General features: G+C 55.8%; 1 protein-coding gene across 4 annotated transcripts in view; it reads left to right on the top strand.

The window, feature by feature from the left end:
• The window catches only part of DGKD (diacylglycerol kinase delta), a 111,843-nt gene extending 89,594 nt beyond the window's left edge, over positions 1 to 22,249 (top strand). For 3 of the 4 annotated variants that reach the window (XM_049614651.1, XM_049614654.1, XM_049614653.1), the window contains 11 exons: positions 2,546 to 2,656; positions 4,593 to 4,689; positions 4,922 to 5,029; positions 6,117 to 6,230; positions 7,270 to 7,404; positions 7,717 to 7,868; positions 9,323 to 9,434; positions 9,519 to 9,611; positions 10,591 to 10,710; positions 17,108 to 17,219; positions 18,597 to 20,010. In XM_049614651.1, the coding sequence (XP_049470608.1) occupies positions 2,546 to 2,656; positions 4,593 to 4,689; positions 4,922 to 5,029; positions 6,117 to 6,230; positions 7,270 to 7,404; positions 7,717 to 7,868; positions 9,323 to 9,434; positions 9,519 to 9,611; positions 10,591 to 10,710; positions 17,108 to 17,219; positions 18,597 to 18,850 (1,408 nt within the window). In that variant the 3' untranslated portion in view covers positions 18,851 to 20,010. The other variant, XM_049614652.1, reaches the window with a different exon arrangement.
• Positions 22,250 to 22,730: the final 481 nt, after the last annotated feature.

Raw genomic sequence — 22,730 nt, 5'->3', positions numbered from 1 at the left:
CTTTTCTAGCTTTGGTTAGCTCATAAGGAAAACCTAGAAATGCCTCAGCTAAGAGTCTGGTTGGAAATGTGTGATGGGCATAGCCTGTCCCGGCTCATCCCAGCTTCCCATGAGGTCACGCGTCTATGGCTCCTGAACATCCCTCCTGGTCTGAGGTTTTTGGCAGGTTCAGAAACTCCTGCTGGGAGCTGACTTGGTCCTTGTTCTCACTGTCGCTCTCCCGTACCCAGCTAGCGCTGCGTTGGCACCTTGTCCCGACATCCTTCCTTCCCCCGCTCTGCCCTATTGGTGCTGCAGTGGCCTGGATTCTGGGGCTGAATCTGGGAGATACCGTCCAGGTTTGCCATCACAGGGAAGAAGGTTCGGTGCTGCTCTGTGGGCTGGTGCTGTGTCCTCTGCCCTGTTTCTCAGGTGGTGGGGACTTTGATGAGGCAGTTTAGTGGACTTCGTTCTTGTGTGTATGGAGGCCGTTATGGAGACAAACGGTATTTTGAAAATCTGGTCTTCTAGATTTCCCTTTCTGCTGGTTGATGGCAAGTTCTGGGCAGTGTGGCCGGTGGCAGTGGGTTGCATGTTCCCAGCCGCGTGTGTCTGGTATGCTGGGGGAGGGGACACAAATGCGCAGCTTGCACGGACCCCGTGGTTCTGAGAGCAGAGCTGGAAGTGTGCAGAGTGGCCGTTTCTGCCGCCCCGATTTGCCAGGGTGGCCTCAGTGGAGTTACCTGCTGCCAGCCTCTGGCCTGGCGAGGCACCTCAGTGTCCCTGTCCCGGGCCCAACACTGCTTCCTGCCTGCCCCACGGGGCTCTGGCCCTGACGCTCCCTGGTGCCGTTTTCCTTAGGCCAGAGCCGCAGCCTTCCGTGAGCAGCGCACACAGGGCCCCCTGAGCCAAGTATTTCGTTTGTTCCCTTCCCCTGAGACCAGAAGTCCCGCACCTGGCAGCATCCGTGTCTTTTCCTCCTCTCCGCTTCAGGAAGCGGGAGCCTAACCCGGGGAGGCCAGCTGCTCTCCTCCCTCCGCGCAGGGCGGTGTGCTGGGGCTGTAGCTTGGGGCCCCTAGACTTGTGGTCATTCTGCCTTTGCCTGTGGTGGCCCCTGGGGCCTGGCCATCCCCCACTTCCCAGGCCCCTGCGCCCGGTCTCCTCATCCCCCTTCCCCTGTCCCCATGCTGGTTCTGTGAGTTGGATGCCTCCGTTTTCCCAGGACCTGTAGATACTGGTCAGCACGTGGTCGTCTTCTCAGAAAACAGTTTCTCCCTGAGCTTTGCTCTCACTAAGCCGGTAGGCACTCGGATTAGATGTGTCCTAAAAACACGTCCATGTGGTGATGGCTTCCCAAATCAGGCTGCACATGCCTGTTAACCTGAAATTAACCTGAAATTAAGCTGAAACCTCGAGTTCTGACCCCAGACGTGTTCCCTGCAGAACCCAGGAGCGCCAGGCACGGACTTTCCTCCTTGCTGCTTCCTCTGGGTGGAGGCTCAGGGACTCCTTCCTTCAGCCAGCCTCCTGGAAGGAAAGGAGGGCCCTGGAGCCCCGGTGTGGCCCTGGTGGCCACAGTGATTGCGGGGGAGGCCGAGAAGCTGGAATGAAATGAGTCTTGTGGGCAGCGGACTCGGGAAAGGGCTGTGCTGGCCCCGGGCCTGGGATGCGCTGCTCTGATCGGATCTCGGGAAGGAAGGAGTGTTGGGAGGCCTTGGGTTGAAGACGCCAGAGCGCGTGTGCCATAGATACGGTCAGGTTCACGCTGCTGGTGGGAGCGTGAGATGGCGCGGCTGCTCTGGGACCCGGTCTGGTAGTTCCTCACGGTACGGTTTCCACGCGGCTCAGAGCACCTGTGGGGCCACGGCCGAGGAGTGAGAACATGTCCACGACAGCGTGCGTGTCGGTGCTCACACGTCTACGGCAGAGTGCCGTTTGGCCATCAAGAGGGATGAGGTCCTGAGCACGGATGCGTTCTGAAAACCTTATGCTCGTGGATTCCGTTTATACGAACCTGGCAGAGTAGGCGCACCATGGAGACAGCAGATCTGAGTTGCCAGGGCTGGTGGGGGGGTTTGGGAGCTGATGGCGAAGGGCTGCGGACTTGCTGTTGGGGTGATGAGATGCCCTAAAATGCATAGTAGTGCACAACCAAATATGTTAAAAATCACCGAGTCCTGGGGCGCCCGGGTGGCTCAGTCGGTTAATGTCCAACTTCCGCTCAGGTCATGTCCTCACGGTTTGCGGTTCGAGCCCCGCGTCGGGCTCTGTGCTGACAGCTCAGAGCCTGGAGCCTGCTCCAGATTCTGTGTCTCCCTCTCTCTCTGTTTCTCCCTCGTTCATGCCCTGTTTCACTCTCTCAAAAATAAATAAACATTCAAAAAAATTTCAACCAAATATCAGAGTCTTAAGTTTTAAGTGGGCGCCTCAGGCAGTATGTGAGGTTGAGCCTCAGTAAAGCTGCTACTGAAGGAAAAGCCACGAGTTTGCCCTCAGGGAGAAATGCTTGGAGGGGGAGGCTGTGAAGCGACCTGCGGTTCTCATGGGTCCGAAACCCCCTTTGCAGAGAGTATTACACGGAGAAGTGCGTCATGAACAATTATTTTGGCATCGGCCTGGATGCAAAGATATCCCTGGACTTCAACAACAAGCGTGACGAGCACCCAGAGAAGTGCAGGTAGGCGGTGTGGCGGGCTCGTGTGCACAGCTGCCCCTTCGTCCTCACTTCCCCTTCCGGGTAGCGAGGGAACCGCTCGAGTCAGCGAGGCAGTGGGTGTCCAGAGCGCGGAGGCAGAAGGCAGATGTGAAAGCCAGGTGCCTCATTGTTGGAAAGAGAGGTGCTCGCACGAGATGTGGGTGGGACCAGGCTGGGGGTCTGGGAGGCCAGCCTGGAGGGGGGTTCCAGCCCTCAGGGTTGGTGTGGTCAGGACAAATTCCACATGAGAACATGAGTGACCGCAGTCAGTCAGAAGGGTCTGCGTCATAAGTCGTGGTGGTGCTGTAGAGGGACAGGTGACAAGTCTGCTAGGAGGGTACTGTGCCAGGTACGTGAGACCCCGGCGGCGTCGGGGGCGGCCCGGCTGCCTCCCCACCACGCCCATGAGGAGACACCCCTCTGTAGGAAGACAGCCACGTGAGAGGCCCGAGGGGTGTCCTTGGGGATGTTCCTTTTTTCCCCCTAAATGACGTCTACTCGTCCCTCCCCGCCTTGGGAGGGGATGCCGAGAAATGGGCAGCTTCCTCCTGGGTTGAGGTGGAGGTTCCGTCTCCCCTGGGAAAACACGAGAAGTGAAGCAGGGAGCTCGCGTCTCCCACCCCACCCTTCAGTAATCACCTGGAGGAGGAGACCGTTCGGCTTTGACATTCTAGAACTGGCAAAGGAGAAGCTGATGTGCAGTTTGGCCAGAGACAGCCGCTGATGCAGGAGTCGGGGCCCCTTGCTGGAGAGCCTACAAACTTGTTCGTCGTCCCATCTCGTCCATGTGCCCCCTGCTTCCTTGGCGTCGTTGTCACTTGGAAGGGGACGCTGGGAGAGCTGGGTGGGAGGGGCTCCCACACCTGAGGAGTTGCCCTGGTGATCACCCAGGTGCTCTGTAGGTGCACATTTCTCAGAAAACAAAATCAAGCTTAAGAATTCAAGAAACCTTTGAATGCTGGGGTTCTTGAGTGGAGGAAAGTGTCTCAGAAGCCCCCCAGGGACATCTCTGTTGTTCAGCACATGATGGCGAGCCCGACTCCTTTAAAAAGGCCCCCGTTCGTTCAAAAATAACTGAAAAGGCATGAAAATGCGTGCAATTTAACAGAGTAAGATAGTGAGTGACAAAGCCATGTGCAATACATTTTTAGAACTGTGGGCCCCTGCTAGGATAATCCCTGAGTTTGTATCAAGAGCTTTGAAAAGGTCTAAGAGGAATTCCATTTCTACGAGTCTATCCTAAGAAGTAACGAAACATTTGCAGAGAGGTGTGTGCAAAGGGGCCACTGCCACGTGACTTACGGAGCCTGGGACTGGGAACCGGCTGGGTCCAGTCACAGGGATTAAGTGGACAAGGGCCCGTAGGGAAAGGCCCCGCTGTGGTCAGTCCGGCGTCTGGACGCAGGGTGCAGGGCCAAGTGAGCAGAGTCGGTCGGCGGACCGTAAACTGGCTGTTTCCCCCGTGAGTCAAAGACTTAGAAAAGACTGAAGAAATACACCAAAGTTTTCACCATCAGGACGCACAGCTGTGGGGATTAGGAGGATTTTTTTTCTCCTTTGTGCTTTTTTGCACTCCCCAAATTTTCTATGCTAAGCATAATTTTCTAGCTGGAAAAAAAAATCATTATCGGTTTTTTGTGAGGTTTGTAATGTCTTTTTTACCTTTTTAGGTAAAATTACTTTCTTGGGAATGTTACTTTTCAGCAGAATTTTCTATCACTAAACGTGTCTCTTTATGCACGTCTTACATCGGCACATAAGGAGGAAATGCCCTTCCTTATTGAGATGTCGGGGCTGTGAGTGGTTGCCGAGTCTGACTGCTGTGTGATGGGACGTCTTCCTGCGGCTGTGGCAGTGGCTGCCGTTAGCCGTATAAAGAGAGCGGGGGTCCTGTCACTTCTTTGCTTTCCATCTCCAGGAGCCGGACCAAGAACATGATGTGGTACGGAGTTCTTGGAACCAAAGAGCTGCTGCACAGAACCTACAGGAACCTGGAGCAGAAGGTCCTGCTGGAGGTGAGCAAGAGGGTCTCCTGCAGGCAGGCCAGGGCCCGCCTGGTCTCCTGTGAGCCCTTCTCCTCACTGGGCGTGGGCTCCCGCCGCCCTGAGGTCCCTCAGTGAGAGCCCAGCTGTGGTGGTGGCCTTCTCCGCCCCGGGCGGGCGGGCGGGCGGGCGGGTTGCCGGTGAAGAAGGACCAGGTTGATGCTGTCATTCCCTTGTTTCCTTCTCCGGCATTTCTGCCGCACAGTGTGATGGGCGACCCATCCCGCTCCCCAGTCTCCAGGGGATTGCTGTCCTCAACATTCCCAGCTATGCCGGAGGGACCAACTTCTGGGGGGGCACCAAGGAAGATGATGTACGTATGGGGGTTCTGGGTGGCCGGGCCCAAGCTGGGTGTGGGTGATCCCTTCAAGGAGTGTCCACCACTTCAGGCCCTGATGGAGCCTTCTGGCTCTTGGGGCTCTGAGGGTGGTGCGGAGGTGTGGGTAGAACTCCTCCCTTGTGCGGGTGGTCAGAGGACAGTGGAGAACGAGACAGAGATGGTCCCCCGCTCGTGAGAAGAGAGGCCGGGCAGGACAGATGTGGTCAGGGGCACAGGTGTGATGCCAGCAGCCAGGCCCGACTCCGATTTGGGGTGGTCTGGGCAGGCTTCTCAGAGGAGGGGACATCTGCACTGAGACCTGAAGGGAGACGCAGGATTGGCCAGGTCCGGTCGGGGGAGGGTGCAGAGGCTGTTCCAGGTAATTGCTGGAACAGCACATGTGAAGGCTTAGCGGGGAGACGGGTGTGGAGGAAGCTCTCTGACGGCGTGTAGTGGGCGGAATGCAGACAAGTCCGAGCCCACGTGGGGTTGTGTAATGCACGGAAGAAGTCTGGGATTACTCTTGGAAAGCGTTTGCTTTTAACCACGGATGCAGCTTCCGTTGTACGTAATAGCTAACAAAATAATGAACGTGAACTGCGCGCTCAGGATGTTCTGGTTGCCGGGGTGCCGGGCTGGCTCAGTGAATGGAGTGTGCAACTTTTGATCTCGGGGCATTTGAGCCCTACATTGGGTGTAGAGATTACTGAAAATTAACAACGAGAAAGATGTTCGGTTGCCGTTCTAAGCACTGTGCGTGCATTAACTCCGTCCTCTTGAGAGCCTCTTGGGGAACACGCTAATTTTGCCCGAAACTGAGGAGGAGAAAATTAAGTACCTTGCTCAAGGTCGCACTGCTAGAAAGTGGCAGATCAGAGATTTGGTCCCAGGCAGCTGGTTCCAGTCAAGGTCTCACTAGAAACCCCCTCAGTGACACAGTCACACCGCAGCTGCTTCTCAGGACACACCAGCCGAGTCGTGCGCCTGTCTGTAACCAGAGCAGCAGCCCCGAGAGTGAACAACAGAGGGCTGTGCAGGGAGGTTTGGAGCAGGGGTCAGCTCCTAACACTGGCCCTTTCAGACTTTTGCAGCTCCGTCATTCGATGATAAGATTCTGGAGGTGGTCGCTGTATTTGGCAGTATGCAGATGGCCGTCTCTCGCGTCATTAGGCTGCAGCACCACCGAATCGCCCAGGTATCGGCCGTGGGCCCGCGGGTGGGAGGGACGTGGGAGGCAGCGTGGCTCACGCGTGTTTGGAGAGGCCGGGCCTGGCCCAGAACCAGTCTCCTCTGTCAGCAGGCTCCTGCTGCACAGAGCCCGGGAGAAGGGGTGCTTTTCCAGGACCGCCCACGGCCCCACTTGCCGTATTTGACAGTTAACAAACACTCTTACAAAACGGGGGCCAACTTGAATCCTGCCTGAGCCCCCTGCCGTGACTTTCTCTGCGGGTGCCAGCCGTGTTGAGGTGGGATGTTGAGGTGGGATGAGATGAGACAGGCCCCACTGAACTCGGCTTGTGGCTGCAGCTTTCGGGAGCCGCATCCTGAGTTTGGGAATGGAGGCCGAGCCTACGGGAGCGGTGGAGAAAGTGTGGCCTCGCGCGGCTGGTCTGAGGCCCACCTGGAGAGGGGAGAAGGGGAAGGGGCTTCCCTGCTACTGGCGATGGGCTGGGGAGGGCAGTGTTCTTAGGCACAAGGAAGCAGGGAGGCTGATTCCTTAGCCCACCCAAGTCCCGGGCTGTGATGTTACGGCCCTTCCTGCCTCAGTCTGTCCCTGCGGAGCGTAGGGTGTTTGAATTTTAAGATCGAACTCTTTGGCAGTGTTTCTCTGTTGAAAAGAGAAACGGTACATCGCTAACCACTTGTTGGGACTGGTTTACCCTGTTCTGGGAGTGTTTGCACGTGAGCAGGGCCCCGTGGCTCTTGCTGGTCGTGAGTCCCCACCCTGGGCCTGGTGCTTGTGTCTGACCACCGAGGTCTCACTGCGGTCACAGATGCCGTGCTGGGTGAGGGGGATGGTGAGGAGGGACAGATCCTTGGGCTTCATGAGCTGTGCCCTGGACGGGGATGCTCTGGCCGCACTGGTGGTTGGCCGTGGGCACGGCGTCACCCCAGATGTCAGCTGGCTTGTGCAGGGGCGTGTGGGACAGGAAGGCTCCTGCAGGGCTGAGATCTAGCACCTTAGCTCCTTGGTTCAGCGCGGCGCACGAGTCACAGCTGTGGTGTTTTCTCAGTGTCGCACGGTGAAGATTTCCATCCTGGGGGATGAGGGCGTACCTGTGCAAGTGGACGGAGAGGCCTGGGTCCAGCCTCCGGGATACATTCGGATCATCCACAAGAACCGGGCACAGACGCTCACCAGAGATCGGGTAAGAAGGGCTGCGTGCGGAGACCCGGAGGGACGTCCCGGGGCTCACCTGCAGGCACACCTGTGCACCTCCTGTCAGGAGACCTGGAGTTTCCAGTGTTTTGTTCTGGGAATTTGCTTTTTCCAGACGCAGAGATTAAGTGAGCAGGGGTGTAATTTCCGGGACGATTCGCCCTCCTCAGTGTAAAAAAGAAGTCTGTGTCTCCTTTTCTGGCTGTCGTCCAGCTGGCGTCCCAGCAGCGTTTGCGGTTGAACACGTGCTCGCCTCTTGAGAGAGGGTCGCACAGTGTGACACCAGGTTTCCGTGCCCTAGGCGTTTGAGAACACCCTGAAGTCCTGGGAAGACAAGCAGAAGTGTGAACTTCCTCGCCCTCCGTCTTTCTCTCTGCACCCGGAGATCCTGTCTGAGGAAGAGGCCACGCAGATGGACCACTTCGGGCAGGCGGCGGGAGCCCTCATCCACAGGTGGGCCCTCGCCTTCCCTGCGTGCTGGGCCTCCCCCCGGGTCTTCCTTGCGGGCCGCCACCGCCGCCTCGAGGGCCCTCGGATAGGGTTTATTTCGCCTGACTTTCCGAGATAGCTCGGGGTGTATGTAGATGGAGGCCTAAAACCCTAAAACCGCCAGCTCACAGATTTTAAAGCCTATCCGGAATTCTTCAGAATCGCTCACTTACTGCCTCTTCTCCTTTATCCCAGACAGCAGGTTTGTTATTAAAACACCTCGTAGGTATTTAAAAAACAAAAAAAGCCAACAGCCGGAGGCATTTCCTGCTCTTACTCTGCCTTGGAGAAGTGGCTCCTGGGACCCTGAGACTTGGAGCACAGAGGTCCCTCTGCCCCTCTCCATCCTCCCCACCTCCCCGGTGTGCCTGCTGCTGGCGTGCCTCACTCCAGAGGGGTCTCTCGGCCGCCACATCCTGCCATCTTCAGTGGTGCCGTTTATGGCTTCCTCTTCCGCTGTCCTCGCCGGGAGCATCGCTGCCCTGCGGGCTCTGGGCTCTGGGCTCTGTGCGCCCTTTGGGGCCATTCCCTTGCCCTTTCCCCAGGCGTCAGGCTCTTGGCCCCCGGCTCTCCCGGGAATGCTGTGGGCACTTCTGGTTCTCGGGGTCCTCCTGGGTCCCCCGAGAGCACGTCCTGTGCTGAGTTCTCTGTCTGGAGCAGCCAGCGCCACTTTTGCAGCCCCCGTTCCCGTGACCAAATCAGTATCCGGGCCTGATGGCTTCGCTTCTTACACTTTTTCTCGGTTCCTTGGTGTGCCACCCACTTCTGGCTTCCTTCTGTCTTCGTTCTTGTCCCCTCAAAGCCTGTGGCAGCCCCACAGATGGGGCCCTGCATCTCACCGTCTTGTTTGAAGTCCGGCAGCTGCTCCTCGTTTTCCCCAGGGCAGGACGAGTGGTTCCCTGGCCAGCTTCCCTGACTCTCATGCTCCTTCTGTCCCTGGCGCTCTGGCTGTGTCTGACCCTGTCACCGCCCCCTCCCTGCCCGTTTGGGTCCCTTGGACAACAGGCTGCTGCCTGCGGCTACTTCCTGGGATCCGAGCCGTCTGAAGCAGGATGGTCCCCACAGAGGAGGGTCCTGTCGTTCCCGTTTATAGAGTGGGGCAGGCCAAGTCCCCTCTCACAGACGATCAGCTGCCAGCTTGCTATTTTACAGGGTGTGAGTCTCATTCTGGGGATTTTTCTCCCTGGTCAAGTTTCTGGAAAAACTTGGATTTTGATGTCATGGTTCCCGTTTAAGACCTTCTCTGTTTGCCATCGGTGAGGGAGTGCCGGTCGGGGTCATCCTGTGCTCGTTCTCATGGCTGGGCTGTGTCTGCATTGGCCCTCTGGGCTGAACCCGGGTCTGTGTTCGAGCGAGGTGATGTCGTAGGCTGCCCTTTGGCCTGTTCTGATGCGTGCCATGTCTCTGTCTTTCTCTAGTATCCGGGAGGTAGCTCGGTCCCATCACGACATGGAGCAGGAACTTGCCCACGCCGTCAATGCCAGCTCCAAGTCCATGGACCGGGTGTACGGCAAGCCCAGAGCCACAGAGGTGCCTGTGCTTTTCAGGTCTTGCTCCCTGGGAGTCCTGTAGCCCTGGGGCCTTCTACATGGCTGTCGTTCTGGTTCCTCTCAGGGGCTGAACTGCAGCTTTGTCCTGGAAATGGTGAATAACATCAAAGCTCTGCGCAGCGAGACGGAACTGCTGCTGGCCGGGAAGATGGCCCTGGTAAGCTGGGGCAGGCTGGCCTCGCGCTCTGCGTGCAGTGACCGTGGTGCCCAGGGCAGCACGTTTTAGTCGAGAACTGCTGGCCGGGGGAGTTCTAGACTCAGTGGAGGAAGGGGCCTTGGAGGTCATCCGATCTGGCCGTATGGTTGGTTCTCAAGCAAACTCTCTGGCCACATCTCAACCACGTCGTCTCTGGTGTGTTAGACTTCTGTGGACAGGACCACCTTTGTCGCTGTGCTCAGAATTCTGCCTTAGAAATCTGCGGGTGTGGAGCCATCTGCCTGCGACCAGGCACGTGGGCCTTGTTCTGAGACACGCGGCACTGTCACCCTTCCTCGTTCAGCCCTGCAGACCTGGCGAGGAGTCCGCCCTGGGCGAGCAGGCAGGTCGGGTCTCACTGAATCGCAGAAGCCAGAATAGGGAGGGCCCGAGGGAAGGTCTGGCCAGCCTTCTTGCTTCAAAGATGAGGACGTGGAGGCCAAGGAGGTGGGGCGACCCGCTGAAGATCACACATCTGGAGAGCCACCCCAAAAGTCCAGTTCCCCGTCCTCTGCTCTTCATCCCCAAATACTCTGCTTTTCTGGGTGTGACAGCCGCCCCTTTGCCGCCTGCTAGCATTCCCTGCACTCTGACGTGGGCCCGCTGGGCCTGTCCTCTTTCTGACACAGGGGTCCCCAGGTCAACCAAAGTAGGCGAGACGTCAGCTCTGCCATTGCAATTTTCAGACCAGCTTGGTTCATTCCGCTCTTTACGAGAGGAGAGTTTTAGTTCCTGCATCTCAACCTACTTAGAAGGAGAGCTTCTGAGCTTGGCCCCTTAGCCAGTGCTGTGTGACTTTCTATAGGAGTTCTTGTAAGGACTCTCTGAGACAAACAGACCACTTCTGCTGGAGCAGCCTGCACGCCTGCGTGGGGGCTTTGCCGTGGCCCCAGCTCCTCACCGCCGATAACCAGCTGTGTTTCTTTTCTGCCCGGAGCAGCAGTTGGATCCCCCTCAAAAAGAGCGGCTCGGGGCCGCTCTTGCCGAGATGGACCAGCAGCTCAGGAAGCTGGCGGACACCCCCTGGCTGTGCCAGCCCGTGGAGCCCGGTGATGAGGAGGTAAGGGGGTCACGGGGCTTCAGCTTGGGCACCGCGGGATGCAGTGGCTTTCCCTTCAGTACCTGTAATCACCGTGACCTGTGCGGCTTTGAGATTAAGTTGGTGGCCATCTTGCAGCCCCTGATACGGCTTCTCAAGACTCCTCTATTAAAACGCCGTGGAGGCGTGGAAAAAGACTGGCAGCGAGAAGGTTGGGAGTTAGTACTGAGCATAGTCCTTGATGACTGGGGCACTCATCATCCTCAGAAACAGAATGGCAGGGCTGGCCAGGAAGTCCCTAGAAGGCTGAGCCTGGCCCCGCTGTTTGCCCCCGGTGCGAAGACACGTTGGTTGGATAAATGGCAGCTTCTTAAGTTTGTCCTCGTCAGGGATGGAGTCGGTGTGTTTTGCTCACAATCACGTTTTTGTTTTGCACGTATTTAGAGACTCCAGCTTGTCACAGGTCCTGTAGCCAGGACAGACAGGACCCCAGGCATATGGCAGCCTGGGATGTCGTTGCCTCCTGCAGCAGGACAGGCAGGAAGAGCCCCGGAGAGGTGCTTGTTGGAGGGTCAGTTTTGTGGGCAGCATCCTGATAAAGACGAACTGTGGATTGCCTTTCTTCTCAGGGGTAGAGCAGAGGTGGGCCTGGAGAAAAGTTCATCCTAGGCTAGGGTTCTGCAGTCTTGCCAGAGAAGTAACTGTTAGACGTTACACGTCTGGCACTCCTATCGCCAATTTTGTTTGTTAGAACCTGTTGGCAGCAGTTAGGTGATGGTACAAAGGAAAGTTCCAACAGTCTGTCCTGCTCTGCTCTGAACATGCAGGCATTTGTTGACAAACGCAGAGGACATTTTGGTTTAAAGGGATAGGCCAAGCTCATCAAAATTAGTTAAATTGTGAATTATAAATACAAAAATTTCATTTAAAAGAAAATTCCTCAAATAATAATATATAAAATAATAGCCTGTAGTTCCAGACTAAGTTACCAAAGCCTGTGAAGTGGACAGTGAGATGGGAGGCTGGGAAGAAGACGGACAGAGGAATGAAGGCCATTAAATTCCTTTAAGGTGGAAGGTTTAAAAAAAAGTTCTTGACTTTGATAATTAGGGAAATGCAGAGTTAGTAATATCTTTAAAAACTTAAAGGTAGTTTCTAACAATTGAAAAGGTGTATGTTTTTCCAAATCACTTTTCTAAAAACAAAAACAAAATATAATCTACACTGTGAAAAAATAAGAGACCAATAAAGATGTAGCTAACAGTGTAAAAGATAAAAAATGGTGTAGCTTCTCCTCTGAAAAGCAAATTATCATAAGATTGTGTTAAAAAGGAAATCTAACCATATACCAATCACAAGAGTCTAACTTTCTCTCCCTACTCCCAGCAAAAACTTAGACACAAAAAGATCAAAACAATTTCAAGAAAACACATAAAATCTGAAGTTACAATATTAATATAAAAATAGAATTGCAATAAATGATAAAAAACGATCACTTGGCAAAATATATTTTTATAATAATAAAATTTATTTTTGTCTTCTTGATCTATCAGTTATTTCTAAAGTCTCTAACCATGAGTGTAGGTAGCTCAGTTTACCCTTGTGGTCTTATTTTTGCTTTCTGTGTTTTGAGGCTATATTATTGGTTGCATGTAGATTTTATCATTATGTAAAGACCCTTAGTAATTGTTTTTAAGTTTACTTGTTTGGTATTTTCATCTTTATACTTTTACTTTCAAGCTTTATTTGTAGTGTCTCTCTTATGACTAGCGTATTGTCAAATGTTGGATTTTTATCCAATCTGTTATTTTCTGTTTTAACTGGAATGTTTGGTCTATTTATATTTATTGTGATTATTAATGTATTTATATGTATATTTTGCCATATTTTGTGTTCTGTATTCTTCTTTTGTTTCTTTTAATTTCTCCTTTTTGATTGAGAAGTCTCTCCTTCCTCCTACACAACTCTCTTTGACCCCTCTAGTAGTTTGGAAATATATACTGTCTATTCTTTTAGTGACTAACTTCCAAATTTTAATTTATATAAAATCTGTAAAGCAAAAACTTCTTGAAATGAGAGAAAGGGACAGAAACCAAACTGTAGTGTGAACCATCACTACCAGTCCATGATTAATGAAATAAATTATAGCATATGAAGAACAACAAAAAAAACTTGGAAAAATACATATGTATAGAACATATATCTATCATGTGTCTACAGAGAGAACTTTATACTCTGTAAAGAGGGCATATATTTTTTCTTGTTGCCCGTAGGACATTAAAAAGTACTGACAGTAGGAATCTCTTTGTTATTCTAGAAATTGAGAGGGAGCGTTTAGAAACTTTTAAGCAATTAACAGAATTATATTTCTGTTGAAAATAATAAAAAATTGAGGTTTATGTTTTATATGTCCTTTTTCGGTTTCATTTTTTTAGTAGTTTATTTTATTGCATTTCATGGGAGTACCAGTCCACTGTGGCCTGGAAATTGTTAAAGTTGGTTCCTTTCCAGGAGTGGTTTCAGCAGCCCAGTGCTGGGCCACAGGAAACCCCAGGTACCATAGCCGTCAGCTGTGGGCCCTGTGTTCCCACGCCCTGCCCGTGATGGGCAGCTCCCCCTCTCCGTGCAGATTCCCTCTGAAGACAGCAGAGGGCTAGGATTTTCCTTGGTTCGTGGGCAGTGTGGCTGCTGCTGCAGCAGGAGGCTCGTGGCCTAGTGCCTGGTTGCAGGGTGACCAGTCAGCTTGGTTTGTTTGGGGACTTTCGGGTCTCAATACTAAAAGCTCTTATTTCACGAACTGCGGTTCCAAAGCTTCAAGCATAAAAATGTTTCAAAACAAATATCACCAAATGTACAGTCACTGCAGAAACAAACCAGCGTGAGTCCCCCCCCGCCCCCCGCCCCGGAGGTCTGACCTAATGAATCCTTCAAGCCATGTCTGTAGGGGCCCTGGTTTCTAGGGTTCCTGGTTGTGAGCTCATGAGACGGTGCAGAGTAACAGGCGGGAAGTTGTATAGATGACTCCACGGGCCGGTTTAGCTGCAAAACCAGAAACCCTCTGGAGCTGGCCAGGGCAGAGCAGGGAGGGCTGGGGTAGTGTTCCTGCAGGCATTCATCTTGTGGAGCCCAAGGCCGAACCTGCAGCCAGGTGTCCTGGGAAAGAAAGGAAAACCACACTTGCTCCTGGGGCCTTCTGGGCCTCCCAGGGCTCCTGCCTTCTCCGGCCTTCTTTGCCGGCTGCCGTTTGGCTCCGTGTTCCCGCCCTGTGGGACTCCGGCTCTGGGGTGGCGTTCAGTGGGCAGAGAGAAGCAGGGGCAGGGCACGGTGCCACATTTCTACTGGCATAAAAATAGGAAAATTATTCGAGAGCAAAAAAAAGTTGACAAATCTGTGAGCTAGTTCTTTGAAAGTACTGACCCCTGAATAATACGGTTTGAACTGCGTGGGTCCACTTACATACATACTACATAGTGCAGTACTGTAAATGTATTTTCTCTTATGATTTTCCTAACGTTTTCTTTTCTGTAGCTTTTTAGTAAGAAAATAGTATATAATACATGCAAAATATGTGTTAATCAGATCATTCAGACTCTTTGGGGAGTCAGAAGTTACACTGGAGTTTCAGTTTCATGGGTGGGGGTTGGCTCCCGTAACTTCTACGTTGTTCAGAGGTTCCCCGTAACGTGCAAGAAATTAATTAGCCTGTGGCAAATATAATCAAGGAAAGTTTGAAAAAATGAAGTGATAAAGGTCATGTAAGAATAGATAAGGAAATAAATCAAGTTATACTATCTTCAAAGAAATGCTGATTTAAAAATCTTGATGAAACTGTTGAGTCTTCAGGAAAAATTTAAACTATACAGATTGAAATCTGAACATATTTTAAAAAGAATAGCCACAGGACAACTTGAAGAAATAAGTATCATCTGCAAAAGAAAAATGTCAGGGAATGTGTAATTTCAATATATAAGGAAGAGTGTCAAAGTTTTTAGAAAACGATGGACATTGTTCCAGTCCTTTTTTTAAATTCTTAAACGCGTAAGATCTGCCATATTTGGGGGTGGCCTGGGTGGCTGAGTCGGTTAAGCATCTGACTTCAGCTCAGGTCATGATCTCACGGCTCATGAGTTCAAGCCCCACATCGGGTTTTGTGCTGACAGCTCAGAGCCTGGAGCCTGCTTCGGATTCTATGTCTCCCTCTATCTCAGCCCCTCCTCCACTCACACTCTGTCTCTCTCTCTCTCTCCCTCGAGAATAGATAAACATTAAAAAAAATTAAAAAAAAAAAGATTTACCATATTTGTTGTTTTTAAGTGTATGGTTTAAGTAGCATTAAGTATGTTCACAATGTTGTGAAGCAAATCTTTGAAACTTTCAAACCGTTCATTTTTTTTAGCACATCTGATTTCAAAATCCAGTATTATCAGGAGATTCGTAAAAATAATTTCTTTAAGTCAAATAATTGAAAGCAGTTCTTTATAAAAGCTTTCTGGCTGGGATGTGCACAGGGATTGAAAGGCCATCCCCCCACCCCCGCAGTGGGAAGTGCTTGATTTCCAGGGGATCCTGGGTGGGTAGCTCTACCTGTGGTGTCCCCCCCGCCGAGAGAGGACAGCATGTCTCCCCTGTGGGGAGGAGGGCAGCGGCAACACCACCGGTGACCTCCTCGTGCCTGAGAGTGGGAAGCCGGATGGAATCGGCAGCTCCATGTGTGGGCGGGAGGGACAGGGGGCAGCGCGGCCGCTCCCCAGGGCCGGCAGGTGGTCAGAGGTCACAGTAGAAGCTGTCTTACAGGACAGACAGCTGGTTTGGAGGGCCGCAACAGCTGAGTGTCACTTGTGGCTCTCATGACGGTCCTGATTCAGACAAACCAGCCATGAGGATAAACCTTTGCAGTGGTCGGGGAGAGTTGATGTTATTAACTGTAAGTGAATTCTTGCTGGTGTCACGAGTGACGATGGTGTTGTGGTTAGAGGCTTTAAGAAGAGAGTATTCCCATCTGTATGGGTGGCATGTTGAAGTATTTGTGAGGGGAGCAGATTGAGGTCTTAAAAGGGAGCCGAAGTAAGATCACATGTTGATAATGAGGCTTGTTCTGCTGGTCTCCCCATTTTATGCGTGGATGAAAATATTCCTACTAAAAGTTAGAAGTAAATGTAATACTCCTGTATGCGTTAAAAAAAAAAAAAAAAAAGAAAGAAATTTTGAGGTTAGGAGTAGGATTTTGTTTGGGCCGTGCTGCGGAACAGCTGCCTGTCCCTGCGGTCGCCGGGCCCCACGGAAAGTGTTGGGGAGCGAGGTGGGCACCAGCCAGTCTCAGGACAGAACAGCCTGGTCACGTGGGAGCTGAAGGTCTTTAATGGAGCTGTTAGAATTGACAGTTGAGAGTTTTGCCAAATGTAAGATGTTTGTGAAAATGGTTCCTGAGCGCTGCAGTCATTGGTTAGAAAATTGTAAGAGGTTTCTTTTGTTAGTTAAGAACCTGAAACATGAAATGCTTCTGATTAAGAGATCCATGAAGGGGCCATCGGGGGCACAAGGAAAATTGGAGGTACGACAGAGCACATTTCCAGACGTGAGGCTGTGGATTATTACCCCGTCTAGGTTTGGTCAGTCTAATGAAAATCCCTTTCAGATCTGGAAGTGCCATAAAGCCGAAAGGCTGACTGTGTGGGTTGGTGTGGGGACGTCGGTAGACGGGGCTCTGGGGCAGGAAGAAACAGGCACAGCTGAAAAATAAGGAAATTATGCTTTATTTGTGAATACAGGGGTGGTACGTATACACAGGTTATAAATACAGTTAAGTGCATTGTGTGTGCAAACATCCTTCACTGCAGAGACCCCTGTCCTAGCTGGCGTGAGAATATCCTCCGACAAGGTCCACAGACCAGCTGGGAAGGGGCAGCGTTAGCTCCACCCGTGTCCTGGGCGGCTCTGTGGGGAGGCGGCTGCCAAGTGGGGACCCGGTGCCCCTGTCCCTCTGGCCCCCTCCCTCCTCGCTACTTCGGGGAGTCGGTCCCAAGGAAAGAGCGCCAAGGGCAGGAAAAGCTTTGTTTAGAAAGATACTCCAGTACCGATGGTCCCCGCCTGCCAGTGTAGCACTAGGTCGGCTGGGAGCCCACTGGATGATCTTTGTACAACATGCTGACATTTAGGTGATATTTATGAAGCTTTTTAATCGTATGAGAAACACGTTATAAAATGAAAGCCGAAGGTGAAGATAGACACTGTGCAGTCACTGCACAACCGCTTTTAAAAGGCTTCACAGATCAATAAATGCCAAGACTAGAAACTGAGGGAAACCGAGTAAATGAAGCAGGGACCGCAGCCCCTTGGCCAAGCTCCCCGCCTGTCTGACTGAGAAGTGGGCCTGACCAGGTCGGGGTCTGACTCTCCGTGTCTCCCGCTTTCCCCACAGAATGTGATGCTGGAGCTTTCCAAACGCAGCCGCAGTGGCAAATTCCGCCTGGTGACGAAGTTTAAGAAAAACAGCAAGAACAGAGAAGCCCGCAGTAGCCTGGGAGCCCCGGGTACCTGCCCTCCCGCTGTCCTCTGGCCGTGTGCGCCTGCTGCGTGCGCCCTCCCGGTCTCCGCTCTGTCCGTGGCCTTGTGGCTCTTCCCCAGGGTCCCCGCCTGCGCCGCGGCGTCCCGTCTGTAGCTAGAGAACCGCGCCTTCTTGAGTCCCATGCCAGGAGGTCGCTCCTGCCCGGAGTCGCTCCCCGTGCAGATTCCTCTGGCGGCTGGCACCGCGCTGCCCGTCCGCCCTGGATCGGGGCTGCAGGGTGGGAGGAGGGCAGCAGAGGTGACAGGACACCCGGAGACACAGAGCTCACACTCGGGTCTTTGTGCTGGGCCCACCGGGCCTGCCTCTTGGGAGGGGCTGCCGATCCCCGGCTAACGAGTCCTTGATCCGGGCCCCGGGCTGGAGCCCAGGTCAGCAGCGACTGTGGTTGGCCAAATCAATAGAACATGGCACTCGAGGACAGTTTTGAGGGAGAGTCAGTAGATTGGGCCTTAAAATCTCTGTCTGGAAGGTCGGCTCTGAGCATGGCTGTTTTCAGTGCCCTCCGGTGCCCGGCAGCCCAGGTTTGGATTTGTAGGTGGTGGTCACTCCCTTTGATTTTTCTTCTTCGGATGCTTGCCCAGCAGTTGGGTTTCTTTTAACGATAGTGGCTCTGTAACAGTGGTCGCTCTGACCACGTGAAATCTCTGCCTGTTTCCCTTCCTGCTGTGGACCAGAAGCGAAGCGAACCCTCTAGAAAGGAGGGCAAGCTGACTGCAGCTGCGCAGTCAGATTGGCGTTTTCCTCGTATTTGGTGGCATCCAGTCTCCCCTGGGACACATGGCAAATGTCCAGAAGGCCGATGGCCAACCTGGCAGGAACAGATAGCAGCTCCTGCTGTGGCTCATGTCCCCTGAATGCGGGTGGCTCCCCTGCTTCTTCCTGCGGAGCTCTGGGTGGTGCGTGTGGCTGAGTGGCGGGTGCCGGCTGCTGGGGCGTCTGGGGAGCCAGGTGCTGGGCCATCGTGGAAGCCGGCTGCCGGGGTGTCTCACGTGCTGGGTGCTGGGACATCTCAGGAGCCAGGGGCCAGGGCATCTGGGGAGCCGGGTGCCGGGGTGTCTGGGGAGCCGGCTGCTGCGCATCTTGGGTGCCGGCTTTGGGGGCGTGTGGGTGCCTGCTGCCGGGGTGTCTGGGGTGCCGGGTGATGGGGTGTCTCGGGTACCGGGTGCTGGGCGTCTGGGGAGTCGGCTCTCGGGGCATCCGGGGAGCCGGCTGCCGGCATTTTGGGCGCTGGCTGCCGGGGCATCTGGGTGCCTGCTACCGGGGTGGCTCGGGTGCCGGCTGCCACCTGCCTCGCACTGGGCTCTGGGCACTCACTGCGTTCGTGCTTTTCCATCTCCGACAGTTCACCTCTGGGGGACAGAGGAGGTTGCTGCCTGGCTGGAGCACCTCAGTCTCTGTGAGTATAAGGACATCTTCACGCGGCACGACATCCGGGGCTCCGAGCTCCTGCACCTGGAGCGGAGGGACCTCAAGGTACTTCCACAGCGGCTCCTGGGAACCCGTCCCGGGCTTCCCTGCACTCCCTTCTCTGTCCCTCCCTCTGACCTGGCCATGCTCTGGTGTCGTCGGACTCTCCTCATGCATGGCTCGGGGTGACACGTGGCAGTGGCCGAGAGGCCACCTCTGCCCCCCAGCAGTGATGTCTCCACCCGCCACAGCCAAACAAAGCCAGAGCAGGAAGTAACAGAGGGGACCTTGCTTTTCTTTACCTGCTTGGACCGATGAACTATTGTAACATTAAAAACCCTGTTGCCGGGCGGGGGGGGGGTCAGTCGGGGCTGGCTGGCTCAGTAGGTGGAGCATGTGACTCTTGATCTCAAGGTCGTGGGTTCGAGCCCCACATCGGGGGCGGGGGCTACTTAAAAGTAAAAAAAACAGCCTGTTGTGGGACACGGCCCTGTGCTAATTGGCCAGCGAAGGGCTGTGTGTGATGACGGCCCCCAGTGCGCGGGTCCCTCTCCCTTTGGAGCCCACACACGGGCACACCGAGCCGCCGCAGAGCACTGCGAGGAAGCGAGTCCCGTGAACTCCTTGGTTTCCTGGTGCGCGTGAGGGTCAGGTTTCTAACACGCCGTAGGCTCCTACGTGTGCTGCGGCATTAGGTCTGAAAAGCGTGCACACGTTAGCCTAAAAATACTTGCTCGCTGCAAAATGCTGTCTGTCATCTGAGCTTTCGGTGAGCCGTCATCACTGGTCACGGGTGACCGTAACAAATTGAACGGCCAAAATGTCTGAAGTATCGGGAGAATTACCAACACGTGACACAGAGACTCGAACAAGTGCCGTTGGGAAAACAGCCCCGGGGGGACCTGCCGGACGCAGGCCGCCAGGAACCCCGAGGTGCGGGGCACGGCGGGGGCAGTGAGACGAGGCACGCCTGTGGCCGCTGAGCCCCCGGGGGGACCAGGCGCCAGGACCGCGGGCGGAGTCCCCTGGGGCCTGCCTGAGCCTGGGGGGCGGGGGCCGGGGCCGCGCCCTGAGAGGGCGAAAGGCCCCCCCCGGGACGTCCTCACGGCCGCGCTCTCGAGTCACCTGCCTCCACCTGCTGCCGGGGGGGGGGGGGGTCTGTGTCTGTCTGGCACGAAGGCGCCGGCGCCTCTGTGGCTCGCGGGAGGGGCGTGGCGGGCGTCTGCACGGCTGTGTGTGTGTCGTTTTCACCTCGCGTCACCGTTTTCGTCCTTCTCACCGCGTTTGTGTTCGGAAGGTCGGGCGGGAAGGCCCGCGGGGGCCCGGCTCCCTGCCCGGCGTCAGGGTGCTGTCCTCTTGTTGCAGGACCTCGGCGTGACCAAGGTGGGCCACGTGAAGCGGATCCTGTGTGGCATCAAGGAGCTGAGCCGGAGCGCTCCTGCCACCGAGGCCTAGCCGTGGCCCTGTCGGCCTGCGTCCCCCGCTCGCCCCGCGACTGAGGCCGGGGACCCGCTGCCCCTTCTCATGGTGCTACTTCCCCTGCTCCGGACGGGAAGCCTCGCGGACGCCCGTTCCGTGACCGTCCCGGGGTCTCGCGCACACCAACACAGCTACCTTCGAAACGACACCTCGTCCGGCCCCGACACCGCGTGGGGCGGACCGCCACCACCTCTCCGCGCCTGCCGACCCGGGACCCGGGACCCGGGACCCGGGCCGGGCCCGGCCTCCGGGCGCCGGGTTGCCCCGTGGAGGCGGCCCGCCTGGGCCGCGCGAGCTCGTCCCGCGGGTCCCCGCCGCGAGCCCCGTGACCGCGCGCCGCGTGGCCTCCCCCGGTGTGCGGACCCCGGCCCGGCCGGCAGCCTCCCGCGCCGGCAAGTTCCGTGTCCGCGGGCCACCCTGGTTCTCCGCGGCAGCCTTGCGAGGCCCCCGCCTGACGTCCCCCCCCCCCCCGGTATTGCGGAGTCTTTGGCCGAGACGCTGCCTCTCCTGCTTTGAAAGCGGCCCAGACGCGCTGCCGTCCCGCCCGTGTTCGCGGCGCGCGGAGACGGAGGACGAAGCGCGCTCGCCCTCCTCGAGCCGAGCGGACGGACGGTGACGACCTCGGGCTGACAGATCCCCTCTCCGGTTGCCTTTGGCCTCGTCCGCGTGGTGCCCTCCTCTTGAGCTGCTGGCGTGGAGACGTGGTCCCTCTGCCCCCGAGATGCCATAGCCTCCCGTCTCCCCGCAGACAGGGGGTGTTTGCGTGGGCTCGGTGTTGGCGAGCGCGAGTGCGTCCCGGGCGCTGGGGCGATGTCTCGCCCCGTCCTGGGGGACCGTCTCTGGCCCTGCGGGCGGCCGTCTGCCTCGGGCCGCTCTCGCCCACGTCCCCGGCCCTCCCCGTCTCCCCCGTCGCCGCCACAGCCCACCCTGCGGGGCTCTGTAACCCGGCCCAGCTGCCAGCCGGGCCCCCGCGCCCCTGCCCTGTAGCTCGCTTCACCCCTCATCCTCGTGAGGGGATTGGGGGGGGAGCTGCAGGTGTCATCCGGCCACCCTTGGGGGAATCTCAAAGGGGGGGAACCTTTGGGGCGCCGAACAGCATCTGCCTGCTGCTCCCTCTGCAGGCCCCTCCCCCTCACTGGGGTGCACGGTGGCCCCTCCACCCCCGCCCCCCGTGAGCCTGGCCGGGCCTCTGCTGCCGGTTTTGGGGCGCTCCTGCTGGGGCCCTGGCGGGCACCTGGCCTGCTCCTGTCCCTGAGGGTGTGGTGGCGGGCGGGGGGGGGGGGGGCGGCCTGTGCTCTGCAGCGTGCTCAGCTGTTGTGCGTGGCCTTCCCCACCCCGACGCCCCCTGTGCCATCAGACGATCAGACGGCTGCTTTGGACCCGGGAAGGCAGAGAGGGATCATCTGGCCACCGGCAGTCACCGGCTTTCAAGGTAGAACAGGCTGACAAAGGAGACCGTGGGGTCCTGAGCCCGCGGTACCAGAACGGCGTCTGCTCTGTCACCTCTGGCCGGGCCCTGGGCTCCGAGGTCCTCGGGGCGAGCCGGGGACAGGCACGTGCTCGGTGAGGAGGGGAGCGGCGGCCGGTGCTGACGCTGTGGGGCCGTCCGGTACCCTCCGCGCCCTCCCTTGGGAGAGCCCAAGGGCTGGGTGAAGCATGGTGTTTAGAATTAGTATGTCGTCAGTGAGTAAAACAACACTGTTTACGTAAAAACCGTTTTCTGATTCTAGTAAGTTAGAGGCGAATGGAGTAAACGTGAGTGTTGCATGGAAGCGTGTCGGCGTCCGGCCGGTGCCGCATCTGCTGCGGCGGCCGTGTCGGTTCCCGTGAGGCCGCTCTTTTGCCTGCCCCCCGACGTCCCTGCCGAGGCTGGGCGCTGTCCCGCGGGGACCCCGGTCCCGTCAGCGTGGAGGGAGGGAGGAAGGGTCCTGGGGAGTCTTGGACGAAAGGTTTTGTGCCCTCGGGCGGGGCTTACCCCTCATATTTATGATCTTAATTTATACGGTGCCCGCCGTGGAAGCAAATGCCTCCTGTATTGCTGTGTACAGACCCAATCTGGGGTTGTAAATAGGTTGTTCTGTGTATAAATAAAACCTGCCATTGTCAGATTTCTTGTCGTCATTCCTCGTCGCCGCCCAGATCTTTCCAAACCGGATTCAGGGTTTTGTATCTTAGCTACTCTGGAAGTAAGTGGGCGTGGCTGAAAAGCAAAATGGAAAGCCACTGTGTCTCTTAGGGTGTGGCCACTCGCATCTGTGGAATTGAGAGCCCAGCCAGGAGGTGGGGCGCCGGTAGGGCAGAGGTTCAGACTTCATCACAGGAGCCCGGCCCAGCCTACCGAGGGAGGGTCATTGAAGCAAGTAGTCTCATCCTCCTAAATCTTTCATATAAAACCAGACCACAGGCTCTTCTGTTTACTCCCAGCACCTTTATGCCAAGGGAGCGGCCTCTCCAAGGTCAAGGTCACTCTGTCATCTCCCGGTTCCCGGGAGGGCAACGAGGGGGAGGGCTCGAGTATAATCCGGTCGCAAGACTCGCCGACGCGGTGCGTGCAGAGGGCGGAGCGGCTCCCGGCTGGGAATTCGTCCGC

Source organism: Panthera uncia (assembly GCF_023721935.1).
Source record: "Panthera uncia isolate 11264 chromosome C1 unlocalized genomic scaffold, Puncia_PCG_1.0 HiC_scaffold_3, whole genome shotgun sequence".
Taxonomy (NCBI): domain Eukaryota; kingdom Metazoa; phylum Chordata; class Mammalia; order Carnivora; family Felidae; genus Panthera; species Panthera uncia.
Note: the sequence above shows the minus strand (reverse complement) of the source record. Positions and strands in the feature narration are given on the sequence as shown.